The sequence below is a fragment of the Schistocerca americana genome, chromosome 7 (genome assembly GCF_021461395.2).
Source record: "Schistocerca americana isolate TAMUIC-IGC-003095 chromosome 7, iqSchAmer2.1, whole genome shotgun sequence".
In the NCBI taxonomy this organism is placed as follows: domain Eukaryota; kingdom Metazoa; phylum Arthropoda; class Insecta; order Orthoptera; family Acrididae; genus Schistocerca; species Schistocerca americana.
In genome coordinates, this window is record NC_060125.1 from 312940709 (window position 1) to 312960810 (window position 20102).

The window sequence follows — 20102 nt, forward strand, 5'->3', positions numbered from 1 at the left end:
CTACTCATATTGTGCAAAGAGTAGATAATGTTGAAATGAGAGTAGAAAATAGTTGTACTAACATTGCTAACATTGAGAGTAAAGCAGCTTCAGTAACTTCTGGTAATGGTAGTATGCAACAAGTTGTAGCTGCAAACGCCGCTTTTATCGGGTGTCGGCAGTTCTTGCGTTTCGATCCAGATAAAAATATCCACCCGCTAGATTTCTGGAACGATTTTGAAGATGTGATTCCACCAACTTGGTCTGAACGAGAGAAAATCTCATTTATTAGAAGCCATTTAGCAGGTGATGCCATGTGTTGGTCAGCTGATGTTATGTTGAAGTGTAAAACATTAGCGGAATTTAAAACAGCTCTCATTAATGAGTATTGATCTAGTAATAAGCAAAATGAAGTGTTGAGAGAATTTTGGAGTGGAAACCGCTTCAATGTAGGCAAGGAATCTATTAAAGAGTTTGCCAGATAATGGATCCCACATTTGTCACATTTGGCCGAAAAGCTAAAACCTGAAATGATAATACTAGGTCTTGAAGCCAAACTGCCATGGTATTGGCAAACTAGAATTATATCTGCCCCTAGAGACAATCTGGATCGTTTCATTGAATATTTGGAACGTGTAGAGCATGTTGCTGCCAATGAGGAGCAAGCACCTAATAACAGAAATGGTAATAACACTAGTAGTAATTTTAAGAACGAGCAGAATGTCAATGTAAACATCAGAACAGTAGGTGTTCGCCATCCTAAGAGAGGTAGGAATTGGAGAAATAATTATCAGAACCAACAATGGCATCCAAATGATAGTAATTTTCTTCCGAACAAAATTATGCAGGTAAACAACAGTGCGGAAAGCAATGCTGTGCCAGTTAACTATAATGGAAATAAAGGAATCAGTAGTAGGCCGAGGCAGGAAAACTAGTTCCCGTTTATGAGGACACTGGCGCTCACCAGGCAGTTATTTTTCCTAAGCCAGTAGTTACAGTAATTGGTACGACAGATCAGAATACTCAGACTGAACATGTGGATGAGGGGTCGGTAGCATCTGAGGATACAGCAGAAATATTAGATCACTCACAGTATTTGATAGATACCGTGTTAGAGACGCTTTCTAAGTGGGAAGAGAAAGAGAAGGCGCAGCAGTGTAACGGTAGGGAAGAGCAACAAAATACTGAATTGTCAAGTGAAGAAGCAGAAGAAATACATGCTTATATTTATGATGAGGATGATGTGCTCTTATCTACATCTACATCTACATTGATACTCCGCAAGCCACCCAACGGTGTGTGGCGGAGGGCACTTTACGTGCCACTGTCATTACCTCCCTTTCCTGTTCCAGTCGCGTATGGTTCGCGGGAAGAACGACTGTCTGAAAGCCTCCGTGCGCGCTCTAATCTCTCTAATTTTACATTCGTGATCTCCTCGGGAGGTATAAGTAGGGGGAAGCAATATACTCGATACCTCATCCAGAAACGCACCCTCTCGAAACCTGACGAGCAAGCTACACCGCGATACAGAGCGCCTCTCTTGCAGAGTCTGCCACTTGAGTTTATTAAACATCTCCGTAACGCTATCACGGTTACCAAATAACCCTGTGACGAAACGCGCCGCTCTTCTTTGGATCTTCTCTATCTCCTCCGTCAGACCGATCTGGTACGGATCCCACACTGATGAGCAATACTCAAGTATAGGTCGAACGAGTGTTTTGTAAGCCACCTCCTTTGTTGATGGACTACATTTTCTAAGCACTCTCCAATGAATCTCAACCTGGTACCCACCTTACCAACAATTAATTTTATATGATCATTTCACTTCAAATCGTTCCGCACGCATACTCCCAGATATTTTACAGAAGTAACTGCTACCAGTGTTTGTTCCGCTATCATACAATCATACAATAAAGGATCCTTCTTTCTATGTATTCGCAGTACATTACATTTGTCTATGTTAAGGGTCAGTTGCCACTCCCTGCACCAAGTGCCTATCCGCTGCAGATCTTCCTGCATTTCGCTACAATTTTCTAATGCTGCAACTTCTCTGTATACTACAGCATCATCCGCGAAAAGCCGCATTGAACTTCCGACACTATCTACTAAGTCATTTATATATATTGTGAAAAGCAATGGTCCCATAACACTCCCCTGTGGCACGCCAGAGGTTACTTTAACGTCTGTAGACGTCTCTCCATTGATGACAACATGCTGTGTTCTGTTTGCTAAAAACTCTTCAATCCAGCCACACAACTGGTCTGATATTCCGTAGGCTCTTACTTTGTTTATCAGGCGACAGTGCGGAACTGTATCGAACGCCTTCCGGAAGTCAAGAAAAATAGCATCTACCTGGGAGCCTGTATCTAATATTTTCTGGGTCTCATGAACAAATAAGGCGAGTTGGGTCTCACACGATCGCTGTTTCCGGAATCCATGTTGATTCCTACAAAGTAGATTCTGGGTTTCCAGAAATGACATGATACGCGAGCAAAAAACATGTTCTAAAATTCTACAAGAGATCGACGTAAGATATATAGGTCTATAGTTTTGCGCATCTGCTCGACGACCCTTCTTGAAGACTGGGACTATCTGTGCTCTTTTCCAATCATTTGGAACCCTCCGTTTCTCTAGAGACTTGCGGTACACGGCTGTTAGAAGGGGGGCAAGTTCTTTCGCGTACTCTGTGTAGAATCGAATTGGTATCCCGTCAGGTCCAGTGGACTTTCCTCTATTGAGTGATTCCAGTTGCTTTTCTATTCTTTGGACACTTATTTCGATGTCAGCCATTTTTTCGTTTGGGCAAGGATTTAGAGAAGGAACTGAAGTGCGGTCTTCCTCTGTGAAACAGCTTTGGAAAAAGGTGTTTAGTATTTCAGCTTTACGCGTGTCATCCTCTGTTTCAATGCCATCATCATCCCGTAGTGTCTGGATATGCTGTTTCGAGCCACTTACCGATTTAACGTAAGACCAGAACTTCCTAGGATTTTCTGTCAAGTCGGTACATAGAATTTCACTTTCGAATTCAATGAACGCTTCACGCATAGCCCTCCTTACACTAACTTTGACATCGTTTAGCTTCTGTTTGTCTGAGAGGTTTTGGCTGCGTTTAAACTTGGAGTGGAGCTCTCTTTGCTTTCACAGTAGTTTCCTAACTTTGTTGTTGTACCACGGTGGGTTTTTCCCGTCCCTCACAGTTTTACTCGGCACGTACCTGTCTAAAACGCATTTTACGATTGCCTTGAACTTTTTCCATAAACACTCAACATTGTCAGTGTCGGAACAGAAATTTTCGTTTTGATCTGTTAGGTAGTCTGAAATCTGCCTTCTATTACTCTTGCTAAACAGATAAACCTTCCTCCCTTTTTTTATATTCCTATTAACTTCCATATTCAGGGATGCTGCAACGGCCTTATGATCACTGATTCCCTGTACTGTACATACAGAGTCGAAAAGTTCGGGTCTGTTTGTTATCAGTAGGTCCAAGATGTTATCTCCACGAGTCGGTTCTCTGTTTAATTGCTCGAGGTAATTTTCGGATAGTGCACTCAGTATAATGTCACTCGATGCTCTGTCCCTACCACCCGTCCTAAACATCTGAGTGTCCCAGTCTATATCTGGTAAATTGAAATCTCCACCTAAGACTATAACATGCTGAGAAAATTTATGTGAAATGTATTCCAAATTTTCTCTCAGTTGTTCTGCCACTAATGCTGCTGAATCGGGAGGTCGGTAAAAGGAGCCAATTATTAACCTAGTTCGGTTGTTTAGTGTAACCTCCACCCATAATATTTCACAGGAACTATCCACTTCTACTTCACTACAGGATAAACTACTACTAACAGCGACGAACACTCCACCACCGGTTGCATGCAATCTATCCTTTCTAAACACCGTCTGTACCTTTGTAAAAATTTTGGCAGAATTTATCTCTGGCTTAAGCCAGCTTTCTGTACCTATAACGATTTCAGCTTCGGTGCTTTCTATCAGCGCTTGAAGTTCCGGTACTTTACCAACGCAGCTTCGACAGTTGACAATTACAATACCGATTGCTGCTTGGTCCCCGCATGTCCTGACTTTGCCCCGCACCCGTTGAGGCTGTTGCCCTTTCTGTACTTGCCCAAGGCCATCTAACCTAAAAAACCGCCCAGCCCACGCCACACAACCCCTGCTACCTGTGTAGCCGCATGTTGCGTGTAGTGGACTCCTGACCTATCCAGCGGAACCCGAAACCCCACCACCCTATGGCGCAAGTCGAGAAATCTGCAGCCCACACGGTCGCAGAACCGTCTCAGCCTCTGATTCAGACCCTCCACTCGGCTCTGTACCAAAGGTCAGCAGTCAGTCCTGTCGACGATGTTGCAGATGGTGAGCTCTGCTTTCATCCCGCTAGCGAGACTGGCAGTCTTCACCAAATAGCCGCCGGAAGCCAGAGAGGATTTCCTCCGATCCATAGCGACACACATCATTGGTGCCAACATGAGCGACCACCTGCAGATGGGTGCACCCTGTACCCTTCATGGCATCCGGAAGGACCCTTTCCACATCTGGAATGACTCCCCCCGGTATGCACACGGAGTGCACATTGGTTTTCTTCCCCTCTCTTGCTGCCATTTCCCTAAGGGGCCCCATTACGCGCCTGACGTTGGAGCTCCCAAGATCAGTATCAGCCTGAGACAGAGCCTGAAACCGGTTCGTCTGACAAACTGGAGAGGCTTTCCGTTCAGCCCTACGGAATGTCTTTCACCCCCTGCCACACCTTGAAACGACCTCCCACTCTACCACATGTGAGGGATCAGCCTCAATGCGGGCAGTATCCCGGGCAACCACAGTCGTAGTCCGATCAGGGGATGCATGGGACGAGCTGGCCGTCCCCGACAAACCCCCATCCGGACCCCCACAGTGATGCCCATTGGCAACAGCCTCAAGCTGTGTGACCGAAGCCAACACTGCCTGAAGCTGGGAGCGAAGGGATGCCAACTCAGCCTGCATCCGAACACAGCAGTTGCAGTCCCTATCCATGCTAAAAACTGTTTTGCAAAGAACGTCTGAACTAATCTACAGAGAGCGCAAACAAATCGATAAAATTTAAACGGTTATTAAAATACAAGATTGCCTAGTAAATGCAGTAATGCTGCTACTTGCGCACTGCTGACACTGCTCGGCGGCGGAAGGAGACTAAGCAAAATTACACTATTCAGGTACTAAAATGCGATGCTACACTCTCAAATACTGTAATACGCCCGAAATTTATGAATTAAACAATGCAAGTACCAAAAACACGCAAAGAAATTAAGAATTAAACTATGTAACAAATGAGTGAGCTAGGAGTATACGACTTGCTGCTCAGCTGCTTATCCAACGGCGGCAGGGAGCACACTGACTGTGACCAACCGACACTGGCCGTTCAAAACAAAAACAGTAGACAAACGACTACGCGAATTTACACTATTCAGGTACTAAAACGCGATGCTACAACTCTCAAATACTATAATACGCCCGAAATTTATGAATTAAACAATGCAAGTACCAAAAACACGCAAAGAAATTAAGAATTAAACTATGTAACAAACGAGTGAGCTAGGAGTATACGACTTGCTGCTCAGCTGCTTATCCAACGGCGGCAGGGAGCAGGGAGTGCCTGTGCAGGATTTTGATACTGTACTAATAGATTTAGGACAGGAGGTAAGTGAGAATGTAGACGATAGCCTGTTGGGGTCGATGATCCCAGTAGCTGTGACCAGTTGTCACTTGAGAAGGAACCCGATGATAATATTGAAAGTGGTTTAGCTGTAACTAGTGTTATGCCCGGTCTGGAGGCGCAGAATCGCTCAGACTACAGTAATTTGGGTCATGTTCAGCAAACTAAATGTAATGAAGTCGTGCGGTGTTTCGATTTGAAATTAATAGACCGACTGGAAAAGGCAGCAGAAAATGTAATTCAGGAAACCCCTACACACTTCGACCTAAATGTAATGAAGACAGATGTCGATCACTTTAGTTGGAGACAAATCCAAAAGGAACTATTGGATGAGTTTGAGGAACCACCTGTACAAACTAGAATAAGCCACCCTATAATAATAGCGAATATGTTGGGTATCAATATACGTTGTCTCTTAGACAGTGGAAGTGAGGTGAGTGCGATATCTCAGTCCTCCTTTGATGCATTACCTGGTAAAGACAAGCTTACAGTAATGAGGGTATCAGGACTAAGAATAATTGGTGCTACTGGCAAGGTGTCAAAAACGGTAAAGCAAGAAGCTTTACTGCCCTTTAACATTAATGGTAATTTAATTGATCAGCCATGCTTAATTGTAAACAATCTCAGTATTGAGGTTTCAATTGGCATAGATTTCTTGTCGAAATATCAGAGTGTTGTTGACTTTGAAAGAAGCCAGTTAAAATTGGTCTTGCCGATAACTGGAGTAATTATGGTACCTTTTATTGATAAACATGTAGTAACTAATTATGAAACTTGGGAGCTGCCTATACGAGTTCTGAAAAATTGGAGATATTGGGACGAAGGTGTTAATCTTAGTAAATACCAAGGACCTTTCAGGATCATAAGAAAACCATATGCCAATGCATATAGGCTAGAGTACCCTAAGAGTAAAAAGATATTAGGTCTCAGGAACGTGATTGACCTAAAGAAGTTCATAGGTAGTGAATGAATTCTGTAGAGAGGAGGTTGTTCTGTAACCTCTACACAGTGTGGCAGCTGTGCAGTCCCAGCTGTGTGAGATCTTCTTTCCATTTCAGGTCTCACTCATTCTTCATCTTCCCTATCCACCAAAGTTTCGACTCCTCCTTTGCAATACAAAAATTTTCCGGCATGGCTATCAAGCCATGAGTTCTGTAACCATTCTATCCACTGATTAGTGAAAAAAAAAAAAACCTAATGTGACAAACCTAACAGTGACATAAACAACAGTGAAGTATGATGTAATACAAATGTATTTGAGTAACAAGTATGTATAGAACCCCGGTAATATTGTAAGTACAAAGTTGTTGTTTTATTGGAAATGGTCCACCAACAGTAATTTAAAAAGATATACAAATTCGTATACAAGCAGGATCTGAAGTGGCAGTGAAACCTATTGTATGCTGTAGAGCTAACTAATTAATAGTAAAAGAGATTGCTTAGTGTTATGAAAATTATGCAGATAAGTTGTAAAAATGAACTCACCTTGTGTAGCAAGGAATGGCAGTGTAATAGAATTGAACAGTGTTTGTGGTTGAGACGTGAAGGACACGTCCTTGAAATATCTATAAGGCTGGAGCTGGCCATTATTTGATGTAGTGTGTGACAGGACACACCTACACGTATTGAAGTTATGAGTTGGAGGTGTGAATGCGACCATAGGTACCCTTATGTTAGATGAGGCAGAGCAGCTCATGGTGTCCTATAGGTTTAAGGAATTTAGCATTACGCTCGTCCATAATTACTTAATGCACTTTAGTGGTAGGTCGAGAGAGACTACCTGTGGTTTCAGCATCAAATCAAGTGGAAATGGGTTGCAACGTGAGCAAACTGATCATCTGCAATACACTATAGATACGAAATAAATGTGCTATCCTATGCTTTAAATGTTAATAGAGTGAGTGTTAAATAAGTACATACACTAGCAACATAAGTGAGTAACATAATGGCAGACGTGAAACATTATTTATAGTTCAGCATAAATACACTTCGATGAAGTAAATACATAATTGCAGATGTGGAACTGACACAGCAGCAGAGGACCAATAAGTGGATTTAGTAGTCAACTAAACATAGTGTGTTTTGAACACTCAGAACTTTACTATTACCACAAGTTACTCACATGTACAAGAAGCTGAGAAGACAACTACTAATCAAATATACTCATACTATCTCTAAGAATAAGATAATCGAAGATGAGTCAGCTAAGTAAATAAAATACAGATTTGTCAGGAATGTACCGAGCATTGGTTCAGTGTTCTGGCCCAGAAATAATAAACTGAGATTAAATAGGATTCATGATTGTATGCCTTGAGCATAAATTTTCTCTAGTACGTGACTAACGGCATTTTGAGCCATTTGTTTACCGATTTATGACAGTTAAGTAACCGCGAGGGTAAAATTGAAAAAGTTCTGTTAACTTTGTTCCAGTAACAAGTTGAAAGATAAAATGTATATATCCCCATTTCATTGTGACCCACCCTTAGATATTAAGTGAACAGAGTCTGAGGCACTCTTTTTGTTTGTTCTACAGGACAAACCAGATAATGGCAGCCTGGTAGCTGCGTGAAAGCGTGGAGTGACTTGGACACAACTCACAGTGACCCCTCCCCTTTCCCCATGTATTTAGAGTGAATGTCAAGGACACACACCATAGCAACTCCCCTTCCTCTACCCTTGTGAATGGAAGCCAAAGCGGCTACAACCACGTGTGTAAAAATGAAATTGTCATGATTTGTGAAATTTTCTTTCAGGTTTAAAAAAGACTGCTAAGATATAATTATCTGTTTATGTATCATGAATAACTGAGTTATTTTCTTTGAATTTGTGTATGTAAAAATGTATTTAATGGATTTAAGATTTTCATAATTTTACATATTTTATGTGTTTGTCTGTCTAAGGCAATATGTACGCCAAAGTGTTTCATTGATTTTGCTTGAATGTTGAGTGATAATGTTGCTTAAGAGGCAGTGAACATCTCAGCAATTTAAATAATTGAAGTAGGTAATAAGTTTTCTTTTAATATTTCTATATGTTTACATTTAAATTTTAATTTTTCACAGGGAGTTAAGCTGTACTGTTGCTTCCCTTCTTGTAATTAATTTTTTTTTCCATTTACATAAAAAAAAATTAAGTAGAGGGTGATGTAGGGAAGCAGCCTACTCACGCCGTATAAAATTCACATCAGTCTCTCCATTGTGTGCCAGCCTAGTCCGCTGTAACTAACTCTGACGTCATAAACGTTGCGCAATACTTTAAAAATCAAGTAAATAACCTGAAACGTTTCTAGCATGTCAGGAGTAATACTAAATCAATATGTGTTGAATATCAGTTCAATAACTTTAACCATTTTCGAAATTTGGACGTTTTTCTGTAAAAATCATTGGCGCAACAGAAAAGAGCTAGAAACTTAAAAACTTATATTTAGATTCCTTTTGCATAATAATTTAGTAGAAACAGTATTCTGGATCTCACAAATTAAAATTTTAGTTGAAATTCATGATTTTCTGGTTTTTGTCTTAAAAATTAAGGAAGCAAGATAGATTAAGTAGGCAAATAAATAAAGCTAGGATGTTTAAATTTAAGTAGAAGGGAGATCCGCTATAATCATAAAGATGTGAAAAGTTTCAACGGAACAACTATAAAACTATAGCTATAGCGTATCTCCAAAGGGCAAGTTCAGAGCTCGTCTACTGCATGTAGTGTAATTAAATTAATTCTCTCGCCCAAAATATTTGACTTTTATTATGATAACTTACCTGTGTGCTGATTGCATATTTAAATTGAGAGCTTCATCGGCCATCAGCAAAGGAAGCAATGATTTATTCGATAACTTAAAGTGGTGCATTATTAGCCCAGCGGCGAGTCGGGAGAGTGGATTTGATCAGGCGTTCCGTTAGCCGTCCACACCGCGGCTTTATATATAAGAACGCTGCGCGAGAAAGAAAGGCCCCAGTTCTCTCCAGACGCTGATTAGCGCACCACCTGTGCCGGGAGTCGTGTCGCGTCGGTATCATTGCTATAAACAGCCTCGGATGCTGTAATAAGTTACTCGGGATACGCGTAACCATGAAATCATTTTCAAGTGAAGTGTTAATTCTGGGATGACTTTAATGATCTATCTTCAGTTTGAGTATGTTGTATTTTCATGTGCCATCGCAGGACAGACATTTTACCATTATTTAGCGTGGCGTTTGATGAACATTATCATCAAATTATGGCGAGCATTCACTAAACATTTAATTTGAACAGTTATAGCCGCATCACCGGATTAGACTCTGAACTGCTCTGGTAGTTGGATTGTGTGGTCTGTGACTTTCAGAATATAGTGAACATTTTAGAGAAAATGGTTTTTTGATTATGAATCCCAGACAACCTCCTAATTCCTCAGAGCTATAAGCTGTAGTTATAAATGTATTTCTCAGATGAAGTGGGCACTAGGAATTCTAATTACAGGCTTCACGTTTTGCTAATCACTTTCTGGTTGCCAATATTGTAGTTAGAGCGCCAGTGTTGAGAACGGCAAATAACAGCATTAAATAAATAATAGGAACATTCATTTATAACAATTAATTCACCCGCCGCCCCACACTGTTATGATTATTTTTACTGACTGGTTTTTTATTTGTTTTGTTTGTGTCCTTTCTTGACTACAGGTTCATAACTTTGATGAATATTCTTTCTGGTGCTTGAGTTTTATGTCAGTCTGTAGTTTCAAGAATTTTTGTTGCCTATTGAACAGAACCAGAGAACAAAAAATTATGTCACCACTTCAAACCCTAGAGAGAAGGAAATGTACATACTTTATCTTTTCTCCTAGTTGTCACTGATATGGTATTTGATAAGATTGGAGAACTAGCTTGCTTTTTCCTGAACAGTGAGATGTATTATGAGATGCTACAGGATTTCTCCATTACTATGGCAACACAAAGGGAGACACGGTGATGCTCTATAGCAAGTCTCAGGGTTTCCTGAGTACGAGGGAGCCTACTAGGTTATCACAGAGTACTTTGGAGATGCTACTTGCGTTTCTCACTGTCTGTCCCTCTTGGGTGGTGCACTTCTATTAGGTACTGATACAGCCTAATCCCATTTCATCATTCCACTGATGCTTCAATAATCTATTATGGATCTCCTCCAGTGAAACCGTCGGGGAAAGCAGCGAGCTGACCCCACACCCCTTCATACTGCATTCAAATGATGCCACTAACTAAGGATGACATGGCAGGTGGTTGGTCCTGATTGGCCCATCTGAGGCCAGAGCAGCGGAGCTTTGCTTTACTTTTTTTAAGGCTGTCAGAGGTCACAATCACCATGGCTGTAATGGCTTGGATGCCCTCTTCATCACCGTCACAGAAAACCTGACAGCAACAACTGCTCTTTGAGATCTGCAACGTCACTGTCACACTGCAGTGACTGATACCAGCAGCGACAACACATCAATGACAGTGGGGAACAACATGGACTCCAGCATCCAAACCCACCAACTGTGGCTACTGCTACATTCACAACAGTCACAGCCATCACACCTCCCTGGGACTCAGAATGGCTGGCATCACTGCTGTCTCCATTGTCATTGCCAGCACCTCTGACTCTGATATGCTACTGGATCAGCAGCAGCAGTGGAGATACCTGGTACTGCTAGCCAGTATACCAAATGCTGAGGATCTACCCCATACACAATAGCCATCAAATGGCAGGCAGATTCTGTACCTACTCAGCTACAGGGATGAGGGATCTGGTGTGCAGGCCAGTGTCAGAATATTTGGACAATGTTCTGGAAGGGATGGGGAAAATTCTTCAGTACTGCAAAGACACCCTCATCACTGGTGGTACCAAGCCAACTTTGGTGAGCTAAAGTTTTGGAAGTTATCTGCCTCCCAGAGTGCAAGAATACTACATGCAGGTAATTTTGATACACCATGTCTCAGTAGTGTGACTGATCACTTGCAGTGAACTATGCTTTGGGTTTCTTCTTCGAGAGTGAGCCACTGTACCTAACAATGGACTTACACAGCTCTCAGGCACATTTGTGGTTCACTTGTTGTAGCCACCTGCTGTGAGTTTCATGTGATTTCTGTATCTTAATTCTTTCCATTTAGTTGTCTCGGTAAATTCCAGTGTGCATATTATGAAAACAATAAACATGTTGTGGCCATGATATGCAGTATTAATTGCTACTTGAACTGCTCAGCTTTTTTCTCATTACATCCCATTATCCCACCATCTTTCAAGTGAGCCTATACTACAAATCAATCTTTAATTATAACATTATTAAAATAAAAATGATAAAAAATGAAATGGAGAAAGAATGAAAGATATAAAAACTGAGGTGGCAGTAGTTTAAGAAAACCTTTTGCAACTCAGTATCAACATGAATAATCTGCATAGAATAATGAATAGCTTGAATTTCAGTGCTCAAAATATGTCACCTCATTTCTTGAGTCCCATTGATTACTTGAAACTATTCTGTCATTGTATACATTGAACAGATGCATTGCCACCCGTGTGTGTGTGTGTGTGTGTGTGTGTGTGTGTGTGTGTGTGTGTGTGTGTGAGAGAGAAACATTGTTAGTTTTGCACTTCTGACACTTTGCTTTATTACCCCACAATAGTTTTCTACCTCAGCCATTTTAATTTTGTTAGTTTTAAGTATATTTTGCTATTAAGATGTGCTTTTGGGCACTTACTTTTCTTGTCTGTTTCTTTTGTCTGTATATAACAGCATTATACTAAACTATTTGGATTTTTGTTGTGATTCTGCACACATTTTTATGTACCACTACAAACTGCAAACAGAATTGTTTCTTGTGGGATGCCTTACTTGTTTCAAATCATTAGGCCTGTCATTCCTGATTTGGTTCCAACTGAATGAATTCCGATAGCACATCTTTGCTTTATCAACCATAAATTATAGCATAGTCTGTTACACACTACCACCCAGCATATAAAATGTGCTCTTATAGACTATAATAACCGGACAGAATACCTCCTACCAGATAGAGCCCATAATGCCATATTCAGACAGGAAACAACACAGTTTTAGGAAGTGTGCACAATAAATGCATATACATGGCTTAATGGGTAACACTAGTAAGTTTCAAAGAATATTTCTGGGCAGCACTAATATGCACAGAACGTACTGATGGTAAAATAATAATAATAATAATAATAATATGATGTGGTACATGTAATGAATTACTGTGTATCAACGCTTGGAGAAAAACAATGTAACAGACATACTATATAATGAAATTCAATATAAAGTTTCTAAAAAGATGATTCCTGGTCCTATATGGTACAGTAAAGAGCATTTACAGGTACAAAAGTCAAATATTTAGGGGCTATTTTCTTGAAAAATGTAAGATGACATGACCACAAAAATCTAGGTGTTCATTAAAAGAGTCTTTAGAATGTGTAATTCATCTACAAGTGCATTCACTCACTCACTCATAAAATTCTTTTTAGTATTGGTTTTGAGTTTGTGACTCTTTGGAAAGAGAAGGAAGAGAGAAGTTTCAAAGAACACATGAATTGTGGACCACAGGTCCGATTAATCAGAGAAAGTATTCTTCACATATACTAAACAAACTCCAGTGTAGGGGTACACAAAAGGAGCCTCCCTAAAGATTGCAATGACTTGCGATCAAGACAATAAAAACAGTTGGGTGTATCCTGGGAAATGTCAGAATGATAGCTGATTCTTTCACACCACAAACATCCACATTGGAGCACTTTTCAGGGTCACAGTTAATGATTATCTCTATTGACGCCGAAGGCACAACACCAGCCAAAGTAAAACTGCTGCACAAACTATGTAGTCAACACCAGTGCCACGTACTATGTGTACAGGAGGCACTTAGAAGTTGTGGTATGTGTAGACCAAAAATAGATGGAATGCACCTCACCATTGATAGACCACATGACAATATGGAAGTACTATTTTTATTCACTCAGATATCCAGATTGTATTTACAATGGTCACAGAGGAAAACAGCACTGAAGTCCTCACTCTAGGAACAAATAACTACACCATCCCATCTCTTTATAAATCACCTGGTGCTGAATTCACTGTTAACAAAACATCCAGTTTTCAAAATCATCAAGTGAAGATTGTGATTGGTGATTCCAACAGTCATATTTACTGTTTGGGGCTATGATCATGAAATGGAGCAGCATTGAAAGAATGGATAGAAATGAGCCACCTGACCTTAACCCATGATGCAAAACTACCTGGATCTCTTAACAGCGACAGGTGAAGTCGAGCTTACAATCCTGACATCATATCTGCCAGCACCAATATTAGCCAGTAATGTGTAAAATCTCTCTGCTCCAAAATACCCATCTCACAGTGTAGACCGATAATGTGATAATTATTTGCTACCGTAAGACCTCAGAAAGTATCTTTTCGGAGGAGATTTAATTCTATGAAAGGCCACTTGTCAAGTTTTGCAGAATTGTTGGATGCTAAAGCATTATGTTCGAGTATAATGACTTTTCTGGAGACTAGAAATCTACTCTGTAGGAATCAGCACGGGTTTAGAAAAAGACGGTCATGTGAAACCCAGCTCGCGCTATTCGTCCACGAGACTCAGAGGGCCATAGACACGGGTTCACAGGTAGATGCCGTGTTTCTTGACTTTAGCAAGGCGTTTGATACAGTTCCCCACAGTCGTTTAATGAACAAAGTAAGAGCATATGGACTATCAGACCAATTGTGTGACTGGATTGAAGAGTTCCTAGATAACAGAACGCAGCATGTCATTCTCAATGGAGAGAAGTCTTCTGAATTAAGAGTGATTTCAGGTGTGCGCAGGGCAGTGTCATAGGACCATTGCTATTCACAATATACATAAATGACCTTGTGGATGACATCGGAAGTTCACTGAGGCTTTTTGCAGATGATGCTGTGGTGTATTGAGAGATTGCAACAATGGAAAATTGTACTGAAATGCAGGAGGATCTGCAGCGAATTGACGCATTGTGCAGGCAATGGCAATTCAATCTCAATGTAGACAAGTGTAATGTGCTGTGAATACACAGAAAGATAGAACCCTTATCATTTAGCTACAAAATAGCAGGTCAGCAACTGGAAGCAGTTAATTCCATAAATTATCTGGGAGCACGCATTAGGAGTGATTTAAAATGGAATGACCATATAAAGTTGATCATCGGTAAAGCAGGTGCCAGACTGAGATTCACTGGAAGAATCCTAAGGAAATGCAATCCGAAAACAAAGGAAGTAGGTTGCAGTATGCTTGTTCACCCACTGCTTGAATACTGCTCAGCAGTGTGGGATCTGTACCAGATAGGGTTGATAGAAGAGATAGAGAAGATCCAACGGAGAGCACCACGCTTCGTTACAGGATAATTTAGTAATTGCGAAAGTGTTACGGAGATGATAGATAAACTCCAGTGGAAGACTCTGCAGGAGAGACGCTCAGTGGGCTTTTGTTAAAGTTTCAAGAACATACCTTCACCGAAGAGTCAAGCAGTATATTGCTCCCTCCTACGTATATCTCGCGAAGAGACCATGAGGATAAAATCACCCTCCGCCACACACCGTCAGGTGGTTTGCGGAGTATGGATGTAGATGTAGATGTAGATGTAGATGCTCTATAGAACCAGTACCTGGATGCTATGATGCCTTTACAATGGCTGTAAAGAGATGCTAGAGAATGTCTATCCCCCATGGCCGTCGAACATCTTATATCTCTGGGCTTACATCAGAGCAAGCCACACAACTTATTTGAGGAAAATGCTTTCAGTTAAGTGACTGTGGAAGCAGGAAACAACCTTATATTCTCTATAATGGAGACACAAAGGGATAAGTGGATAAACACTACAGAAAAGTTGGATCTGTAAAGAGGGAGCCATAAAGCTTGGAGATTCTGAGAAGCCTAACCAATTATCTGACCACTGCACATCATAGAATCACTGCTAATCAAACAGTGTATCAGTTACTGCTGAATGGGAATGCAACCCACAAATCACAAAAACCAAACTGCAAAAAGAAGAGCAGGAGAGTAGTGACCTCACATCATCGCTCCGCCTGGAGGAACTGGAGAATGATATCAAACACAGCAAAACTGGAAAATCAGCTGGCTTGGATGATCTCCAAACTGACAAAATTAAATACTTTGACTTAACAACAAAGAAATTGATTTTCACACTTCAATAACTGTTCGAACAGAAGCCAAATCCCAAAGATATGTTGGAAGATCTAAGTGACTGCTTTGCTGAAACCTGGCAAAGAAGGAAACATTCCAAAGAATTTTAGACCAGTCAAGCTACTATGTCACCTTTACAAATTACTGGAAAGATTGTCTTTAAATTGCCTATCACTTGTAACTAATCTCTTGCTTACACCTCAGAAATTTGGATTTTGACCTACCAAAAGCTCTACTGGACAGCTGCGAAATCTCACATAGTTTACAAAGATGGGTTTGAACCTCATAATGTGGCAGGAGTGGTAATTGTCAAATTATCAGCATCTTATGAGACTATCAACCACCAGCTATTACTAGCCATGTCTAAGACATGAACAAGGATTTTAGCCTAACAGATTTATCACAACTCTTTTGCAGAATCGTAGGTTCTCTGTTGACTTCCAAGATATGCACAGGCAATGGAGACTTCAGAAAAATGGCCTCCTGCAGGGAAGTGTTCCTTTTCCAATTCTGTTTAATGTATAGGGTGACTCACCTAAAACCTGCACTGCAAATATTGTGGAACTAGAACGCACTATCGATGTGTGGTTTTCACATAATGGATTCCTAGCAGGGGCTCATATTGTTAGCAAATAAACAGATTGTAACAATACTTAGAGAGAGTATTTCTTGTGCAAACATATGCCTTCTTAAATGGAACAATGCCTATTAACTTTAACAAACTAAAAGTAGGGTAAATTAGAATGGCAGAGGTGTTCATTACAGAATTCCAGTATGAGTCATTTATTAGATAGTTTGTGCTACACCATGTATTGTACAAGTGTCAATGTCAGAACTTATCAAAATACATTATCTCTTTAAGTGAATCACACAAGAATCCTGCAGCAAACGTCACTGACATTCTAATTTATCCTACTTTTAGTTTGTTAATGTCAACAGGGTTGTTCCATTTAAAAAAGTGTATTTTTCACAAAAAACACACTCTTTAATATAATTACATTCTGTTGCTTGGCTAACAATACGAACCACTGACTACTAATCAATTCTGCGAAAACAGTGCATCAACAGCATTTTCCATTTCCACAATATTTGTAGGGAAAGGTTTTAGTTGATTGACCCTGTATATACAAATGACCCACCCATAGCACGAGCTTATCCTATGCTGATGACCTTGCTCTAGCCAGCCAGAGCACATCTTTTGAATCACTGGAAAACACCCTCACGAATGCCCTTAAACAACTTTCCAACAACTACAACACAATCCAACTTAAAACAAATACCACAAGGACACAAGTGGGTGCTGTTCATCTGAGAAACATGGAAACTAATCACAAAATATAGATAGTATGGTCAGGTGTTGAACTGGATCACTGTGAGACCCCAATATATCTAGGAGTGCAACTTGGTAGATCTCTTACATTTGAGAAGCACTGCATGAAATGCAAGTCAAATGTGTCACCAAGATCAATCTTCTATGGAAAGTGGCCAGATCACAATGGTGTAGTCAAACTGAAACACTAAGAACCTCTGCAATGGCACAATGCTATTCTGCGGCAAAGTATGCATGTCCAGTTTGGTATATGCCAAGCAGATGGACATAGCTCTCGATGACACCTGAAGCATCGTAACAGGCTGTTTGAAATCCACTCCAGTTGATTTGGATTGCCACCTCACAGGAATGGGACCACCTACTATTTGATAAGAAATAGCTGAAAATGAGGAAAGGAAAAAGGTGGAGCTGGAGAGAATGCATCCTCTGTAAGGGCATGAACTGCACCTGCAATGACTAAGTCAAGGAGGAGTTCCCTAAGAACATCAACGGCCCTTGGCATCACCACTGAAAAAGCTAGGTTGCAACTATGGAGTGCAACAATCTACCTTCCCCCTGTCTGGAATAGAGTTTTATAAACCCCCATCTCATGGCTATAAAGTGAAATAGGTGACTTGGAAGTCCCTGAAAAGCCTAAGATCTGCAGTTGGCAGATCAAAGGTCAACTTGGCAAGATGGGTCTACACTGATCGAGATGATTCTGTGACTGTGGAGAAGACCAGATTGTTCATCATATGCTTCAATTCTGACTGTACCCAGCCTCCTGCAAATGAACTTCATCAGCGAGCAGAAAATGCATTGGAGGGGCCAAGTTTTGGGAAAAAATATACAGTCATGAAAATGTATATAATACACATATTTCTGATAAAGGACTAATAAAACAAACACTAGTGGACGAAACTGAAACAGAAAAATGCTGTCAGACAAAAACAATTACTTTTTATGTTTCTAGCCATCAGTTTCTACGGCAACTGAAGGAACATGGTACCACTTGTTACATTTATTCTGCATAGTATCCATTAATGTAAAACTATAAAAAATTTTATATGTCCACAATATAACCTTAACATTGAATATAATTGCTTAAAAACCCAAATTTGACCTGCATACATAGTTAATTTTTAATGTCATCTGTTAAATTACACATTTACTTACATACAATAAATTATGTGCATATGTTAGTGTATATTTTGCTTCTGCAGTTGCTCTGGGCATCCAGCACAACAACTAAATATTGCGCAAACAGATAAGTCTTTAGTCATAGAAAATACAACAGATTGAACAAAGGATATTGTGAATAATTGCAGTTGCAGTTATTGTCTGTTGCTGTCTTGGTGTTTCCCTTTATTGTATTTGGTTTCATCATTGTGTCACTATCACAGAATTCTAGTTTGACATTTTCACAGTAATCACTAACATTGCTGTCTTCAAGTAGCTCACAAATTCTGACAGCTTCAACTATGTACAGATTAGTACATCGTTAACTGAAAACAGAATAATTACCATGTACAAATATTCACACAATACCCCTGCTTTACAAAATAGTAAGGTGCCTGAGCTATTGTACGTGCTGTCAGCAACACAGGGTGCTGCGAAAAAAAATATTATTATAATGTAGAATGAAATTTTCATTCTACAGTGGAGTGTGCGCTGATATGAAATATTAATCTGCCAGGAAGTTTCATTACTATAATGGTTTCTGCTGCAACAGAATGAAAATGGGTTAAGGTATAGTGGAAAGTGTAGATTGGAAGTACAATTAATAAATTAAGTTGGAAATTATGATTATAAACATCAGACATCCACAATATTTGAATAAAGTTTGAAAATATTATCTTACTTGTAACCAAAGGTTAGATCTATCCAGTGATGTAGCCTTTCAGAGACATGATTACTCTCCAGTGTATCACGATGTCTTTCAATAAAATCCTCAACAGAAGTTGCCCAAGACGGAATTTCCAGGTTAGGAAGATCCTCATGGATGGACTGAAAAAAATTACATAAAAGGGGATTTTTTAAACCCAATGTTTATGCAATAACAGGAACAGTTTGCATTAGTATGTAGAACTACATTGAATACTGCATTTGTCAAACACATGTCTGAAAAAGATAAATACTGTTAATCACAGTAACATATTTGATGACCTTTTAAAGACATGCACGGAATTCTTACATGTCTGTGGTTACTTTATTATTTACGTTACAACCAATTCAGAAAATGTGTATGGTATTGCACTGTCTCACATGTAATTAATGAACATTTTGTTGCACAGACTCTTCCTCCATGGACATTTCTCACTCAGTACCCTTCCCTTCCTTTCTGTTGTGCAAACTTAGTGCTGCTAATGACATCAAATGTTTGGGTCTTTTTATAGTTGTCATGATATTTTGAAGAGTGTGAATGTTAACAGGGCAGAAGATATGACCTCCAGAACACTGTCCCATTCTACCACCTCTAGTAGCCGCAGAATTTTGGAACATATGTACCTCAATTATACCACCATTACTCCAAGATAGATTACAGAATCAATCAATCACATGAATACCAACCAACAGTTTCTGAAACTTACTGATGTATTTTAAGAGCCATGGACAAAGCTGTGTAGGTGAATTCCAAGTTCCTTGATTTTAAAAGGCTTTACATTCAGTGTCACATATAAACTTACACTAAAGAAAGTATTTTTATACAGGTCACAACATCACAATTGTGACAGGAATAAGGATAGTTCTGTTTTTGAAGCACAGTATATTATATTACCTGGAATGTCATCCATATACAGGGTTGTCAGAAGCAGTCTGAATAGCTTGAGGGGTGTGACAAGGAGTGCTGTGTTGAGAAATAATTGTTAAGAAAAAAAATATGTTGCACCATTTCAGAGCTAATTAGCATAGATGTTAGCCAACCATGCTGCTACATGCACAA

At 39.9% G+C, this 20102-nt stretch overlaps 1 protein-coding gene across 1 annotated transcript in view; it reads right to left on the bottom strand.

Moving 5' to 3' along the window:
* The window catches only part of LOC124622065 (WD repeat-containing protein 81), a 295856-nt gene that overhangs the window by 217033 nt on the left and 58721 nt on the right, over positions 1-20102 (bottom strand). Inside the window, exon 7 of the mRNA XM_047147637.1 lies at positions 19020-19165. Within this exon, the coding sequence (XP_047003593.1) occupies positions 19020-19165 (146 nt within the window). The remainder of the gene's footprint in view (positions 1-19019; positions 19166-20102) is intronic.